The sequence below is a fragment of the Triticum aestivum genome, chromosome 3D (assembly GCF_018294505.1).
Source record: "Triticum aestivum cultivar Chinese Spring chromosome 3D, IWGSC CS RefSeq v2.1, whole genome shotgun sequence".
NCBI lineage: Eukaryota > Viridiplantae > Streptophyta > Magnoliopsida > Poales > Poaceae > Triticum > Triticum aestivum.
The window spans coordinates 124,130,899-124,136,809 of NC_057802.1; the positions used below are offsets into that span (position 1 = coordinate 124,130,899).

Here is a 5,911-nt window from a genome sequence, read left to right on the forward strand (position 1 = left end):
AGGGGCACGGCGTCTAACACCGTCTGATGGCTCGGACGGAGCAACAGTGCCGACACGTCGACAAAAATGGGGTCCACATGTCATAATCTGACTTAAAACGACCCAACCGACCGACTAGTGTTTTTTGCAAAAAAAATAGGAAAAAATAGTGCTTTTGGGCATAATTACGTAGACTTGTGGTTCCTGCAAACCTAGCCTTCAATGTCGTGGTTTTTTGCAATTCACTCCATTATATATAGACTAGTGTTGCTGTAAGGGACGTTGTTAAACTGAACTCGGGTAAATAGTAAAATCAAAATCAATGAAAAAAATTGAATGTCTTTTGTAGCAAACATTGAAAAATATTTTGATAGGTTGAAAAGTTTCAACATCGAATGAGATTTGTGGAAAACGTGACAAAAAATTGATGCTCCAAGTGTGTTTTCAAAAGCATTTTGGAGCATTGAATTTTTTTGCCATGTCTTCCACAAATATCATTTCGTGATGAAACTTTGCAAGCAATGAAAACATTTGTCATGTTTGCTAAAAAAAACCAGTTTTTTTTATTTTCCCTCATTTTTTTCTTAATTTTACTGTTCGCTCGAGCTCACAAAAGCACTTTCGTGCTTGAAGCACCTTCACCTCTTTCTCTGCTGACCATTCATCTTCTTGACAATCACTAAACAGTAATCCTAATATATTTATCTGAAGTTGAGCGCAAGATATGGCGTGAATGGATTCTAGCAGATTTATGTACTGCACTGCAGATTGCGGTGTTTGCGTAAACCAAATCAACCCACATGTTTGAACAATTGTCTTCCATGGTTTACTGCAGCAATACAAACATTTGCAGAATATAGAGATCGTAGTTATGTCATTTGCCCTGTGTGAAAATTACTTGGTCAGTTTGATTGTAGTTTTTCATTGGGGTGATGTATGGTTGTATATTCTCCTGAATATCTAAGCAATGTCATGAAAGACTGAACAATATGATGACATTTCTGACTCTAAAATATACTGTATTACTCAACGTTGAATCAAGAACTTCCAGATCAGATCCATCCGATCAACTTCACCGACAAACTTTCGAATGTAGCTCCGAAAAGAACAGCAAGTGGCTTCCAAAATAAACTTGCATGCTTCCATTTCATCTCCAGTGTTTTTCGGTTCAGACAGGCCAGACTCCACATAGCCATCAGTCCATGAATCAGAGCAGCTTCTGCTACCTCACTAGCTGATACCTGCTCTCTCTTGCAGTTGCAGGGTGTTAGAAGAGAGAGAGGGGTTTGGTGCGGAATATGATGGATGTATTATTGAGCCTCGAGGGCGAGTATATATTGAGTACAAGACTTGGAGGGCAAGACGCCTCTCCTAGAGATAAGGTAGGAATACTAAACTACCAAATACATGTAACCCAAATATATCTCTAACATCCCCCCGCAGTCGTAGCGGTAGCGTTGCGAACAACATGAGCGTCGCGGACGATCAGACTGGAGAGAATAGCAGCCGACGGACTGACATCCCCCCGCAGTCCTAGCGGGAGCGTCGTGGACGGTGTCGCGTCGCGGACGCGTTGACTGTAGAGGAAGCCGACGAGTTGCTCAAGCGGATGATAGCCCTTTGTGCCGATGTCTATGTAGCCGAGAGCGTAGGGTGGTGTAGCCGTGGTCGAGGTAGCCGTGTGAAGAACGCCGTGGTCGATGTCGAGTCGGGGTAGCCGGTGTCGAGGGAGTCGCCATGGAGCCGCAGGCGCAAGGAGCGCCGAGTTAGCATGGGCGCAGTAGTGTCGAAGTAGGGGTGCGCCGGGGAAAAGATGTTGTTGACGACGCGTCGCGGCGGGTTTGCCAAGCTCGGGGACACATCATAGACGAAGGCACGCACCGGTGTTGCCAGAACCGGGCATGCGTAGACGGACGAAGACGAAGTTGATGAAGCGCCGCACCAGGCTTGCCAGGCCCGGGGACACGTCGTGGACGAAGGCACGCGGCGGTGTTGCCAGCACCGGGCATGCGTAGACTGGGACCTGCACGAGCTGTACGCCATGTCGAAGAGGTCGGAGAGGCCAGGAGAGAAGGACTCGACGACGGTTGCGGCGCCAATCGGCGCGGGGCCAATGTCGCCCGCGGTTGTCGGAGTAGATGAAGCGGTCGGGGTAGATGACGGCGACGCTGGCGACGAGCTGGTGCTGGACGAAGACGAAGTGGGGTGGACGGGCGGCGGCGGCACCTACGGAGGTAGCCGCGGCGGCGGCCAAAGAAGAGCGGCGGCGGCGGCTAGGTTAGGAGTGCGGCGGCGGTACTCGAAGTAGGCGAAGAACCCTGACAGCGTGACGAAGACCAGCGCGGACGGTGGCGTTTCCGCGCCAAGGGAGACGGCGCGGTGCATACCACGGGAGGTCGAAGCGCGGTGACGGCGGAGTGGACCGCGGGCCGCGGCGCTACGGCCCAAGGGGCGACGCAGCGGTGGCAGGCGGGTCGGGGCGACGACGGGAAGACCTCGGGGCGGCGGCCGGGACCGCGGGCCGCGACGGTGCGGCCCGAAGGGGCGACGCAACGACGGTACGCGAGTCGGTGCAACCGCGGGGACGGCCTCGGGGCGGCGGCGGGGACCGCGTATCGCGACACTACGGCCCGAAGGGGCGACGCAGCGGCGACGCACGAGTCGATGCAGCCGCGAGGAGAACCACGGGGCGGCGGCGCTGCGGCCCGACGGGGCGACGCAGCGGCAGCCCGATGCTCGATCGGTGGAGAGGCGCGCTGAACTCGGGGACGATCTTCACGGGACCTGCGGAGGCGCGCGTAACCGACGGGCCAGGTCGGTCGCGCGGCGTAGATGAGGCGGATCGCGGCGGCGAGCGGATGATCAAGCTGATCGCGCGCGAGGTCGGGGACGCCGCTCGGAGGAGACGTGGTGGCGGCGAAGTCCGAGATGAAGCTGGCGACGACGGACGGCGTGCGGACGAGCTTGTCAGCACCGGCACCCGGGCTGCCAAAGCAACGCCGGTGCCCGGGCAGCGAGGCCCGAGGGACCAATGGAGCAGCGGCGCCCGAGTTGAGGCAGCCAATGAGCCTGACGCAGCCGTCCCAACGCAGCCGAGGACGAGGCCGGCGAGGTACCGGGCCGCCGTGCAGACGCGGCGGAGGCGGGTGATGTGGATCGATGGGCGGACCGGCGCGAGCGACGGCTCTGATTGGCCGTCGCATGGCGCGAGGCCGTCGGGTCGGGACGATGCAGGTGTCCCGGTCGTAGCAGGGCAGTGACGGCCGGCGCAGGGCGACGGGCGGACCGACGCGCGGACGGTGGCTGGCCCTGACGGGCCGTCTCGGCGCGCGTGGCCGCCGGGTCGGAGGAGAGGCCGGCTGGTCGCGCCAGGGTCGGAGTAGAGGCGCTCGGGGTCGACGGCGGCGGTGGGCGACGCAAACCGATCAAAAATAGATCGAAAAACCAAAAAGAAGACGCCGATCAAAGCGACCGGCGAGAGAGAGAAAATCCGGATCAAAGGATCGGAAAAAAGACTCTCTAGGGCAGCCGGCCAACGCGACCGGCGGACAAACCCTAGGTACGGGCGGCGCAGCCCCCGGCGGCGGTCATGGAGGCCGACCGCCCCTGGGGCGGCGCGCGGGTGCGGAAGCGGCAGCGGCTAGGGTTTAGGATCGACTTGCGATAGATACCATGTTAGAAGAGAGAGAGGTTTGGTGCGGAATATGATGGATGTATTATTGAGCCTTGAGGGCGAGTATATATTGAGTACAAGACTTGGAGGGCAAGACGCCTCTCCTAGAGATAAGGTAGGAATCCTAAACTAGCAAATACATGTAACCCAAATATATCTCTAACACAGGGGAGTCTATGCTGCCCAGCCAGCCATCGGCGATGTAGCGGTAAGCCGCCTCCGTCAAGTGGGCGACATCCCAGAACAGACGAGCAGCCGGTTTCTCACATAGGTTTGCACCTTCATCGCCGCAGATAAGTGCCCCAGGCCTTCCGCAACAGTTGGTAAGAACATCTTCTTCAAACCCTGCAGAATGACGACCATCAACCTTGACCTGCTGCAAGACAACAGCTCTGAAAGGGCTTACCATATTTGCGAGGTGACTCAACCATGTCCATGATGGGGCCGAAGAGGTCGGCGTAGACAATCATGGCGTCCGGGTGCCTGCCCCGGAGCTTCTCCAGGGCCTCCTGCAGCAGCATGTTGTGGTGCATCCCTAGGTTGTTGTAATCTTCCCGGCAGCCGGTGGTGGAGTTGTATTCTGCGGGGTCGTCTTTGGCGAGGTAGCTGGTGAACTGCGGCATGCACCCTGAGGGGATCGTCCCGGGAACGACGAAACTCGTCGCCCCGTGCTTGATCAGCCTCTGTCACCATTGCCATAGCTGCATCAATACCATGCTCTGTTTCAAAGGTGAAATGCAGGTTGACGAGGTAGGTAGGTAGGTACCTCGATTGCCATGGAGATGGTCCTGATCACATCCGGAACGGACGACGTGATCTCTTGCAGGCTCTTGGTGGGGAAAGAGAAGTGGTAGTCGTTCACCCCGAATTCGCCCACGAAGAAGAGGGATCTGCCGAAGAATGCCTCGCACTCTGCAGCGGAAGAAAAACGTATGGCGCGTGTTTCAGTTTCCTGTCACTCTGCAAGCAGCGCGGCTAGCTGCTGAATACACCAACCTTGGGTTGTGCGGCAGAGAGAAGGCTTGAGAGCCTCGAGCCACTGCAGCTGGACGCCCAAGCTGGTGTTGAGAGGGAACTTGTTGCCGGGATCGGACCCGTCGTGGAAGAAAGCGGCGTCGAGAGCGGTGGCGCCCCCGACGGCGAAGTTGGCGCCTTGGCGGAAGCTCCCGTTGTGCGCCAGGGACGGCGGGACGAGCGGCAGGCCGAGGCGCTGAGCTGCAAGCGGACCAGTTGAGTTATTACCACCTAAAGCCTCTCTCGCCGCAGATCAGGAGAGTTTGTTGAGGGAAGTGGGGAATGAGGTGGTGCTCCGTACCGATGAAGTCGATGATGAGGCGGCCGTCGGAGTTGCGGCCGGTGGGATGGCCGAAGAAGGTGGAGCCGTAGGGTGGCCGCGTGACAAGGTTGAAGACGGAGTTGGCGGCGAAGACGACGGGGTTGTTGCCGGTGTCGGCGTAGGAGTCGCCGAAGCTGAAGATGGAGTCGTAGCGCCTGGCGGAGAGGCCTGCGGGGGAGGGAGAAGGGATCAGCGCCCATGCCCAGCCCAGGTCCGCGACCAAGAGGAACAGCAAAACGGCGGACGGCAGCTTGCGCATCTTGGTGGCCATGGCCTGACGACACCTCGCAGCGGCCTACGATTCAGTGGGGAGCAGCTCCCGCAGCTGGAGGCTGGCTGAAATTTATCACATCAAAATCAGAGCAAGTAAGCGTTGTTGTCGACAAGCTACCCAAAATGGGTTACCCCGCTTTATTATATTATAAAGTAACCATCACCAATTTCAACCATCGAGTACAAACGAAAGCCAAACAAACACACAGTACCATCACACACAACCCACACCCATCGTAAGATACAAAGGTGCCGAGCACGGACACATCACCCACCGACCAACAAGCAAACTCTTTTTCAGGAAAGGGAGAGCTTCATTCATATCAATAAGTCTGAAATACAATCATAAGCAATTACATGTTTTGAAGCTTGTGGCACATCAGCTAATACAATCAGAAGCAAATACAATACAATCAGAAGCAATTACATCCCCGTTCACTCTAGCATAGGCAGCAAACTCATGCGCAGCCACATTGCTCTTCCTATGGACTTTGGAAACAGAACAAGCTCCAAACTCCTTGATCATATCCTTAGATTTCTCATAACAAGCCCACCAGCTGGCCCTGCTAACATTACTATCATTCACAGCGGCCACAACAGCGTTGCAATCGGTCTCCATCTGCACTTTGTTCAAATTCAGTTTACGAGCC

At 56.2% G+C, this 5,911-nt stretch overlaps 1 protein-coding gene across 1 annotated transcript; it reads right to left on the reverse strand.

The window, feature by feature from the left end:
* Positions 1–3,776: 3,776 nt before the first annotated feature.
* LOC123074338 (GDSL esterase/lipase At2g27360-like) lies at positions 3,777–5,259 on the reverse strand. Its single transcript, XM_044497208.1, has 5 exons — positions 4,968–5,259; positions 4,649–4,867; positions 4,419–4,564; positions 4,059–4,161; positions 3,777–3,997 (listed from the first exon to the last, which is right to left on the reverse strand). The coding sequence occupies exons 1-5, from the start codon at positions 5,257–5,259 to the stop codon at positions 3,777–3,779; spliced, it is 981 nt and encodes a 326-aa protein (XP_044353143.1).
* Positions 5,260–5,911: the final 652 nt, after the last annotated feature.

What these genes read in the sequence shown, in the direction of transcription:
- LOC123074338 (XM_044497208.1), bottom strand. Translation starts at nt 5,259, where the DNA reads ATGGCCACCAAGATGCGCAAGCTGCCGTCCGCCGTTTTGCTGTTCCTC. An exon ending in CCTCATCATCGACTTCATCG is followed by an intron (nt 4,868 to 4,967) that starts GTACGGAGCACC and finishes GTCCGCTTGCAG; the next exon opens with CTCAGCGCCTCGGCCTGCCG. An exon ending in CCATCTCCATGGCAATCGAG is followed by an intron (nt 4,162 to 4,418) that starts GTACCTACCTAC and finishes ATGCTGCTGCAG; the next exon opens with GAGGCCCTGGAGAAGCTCCG.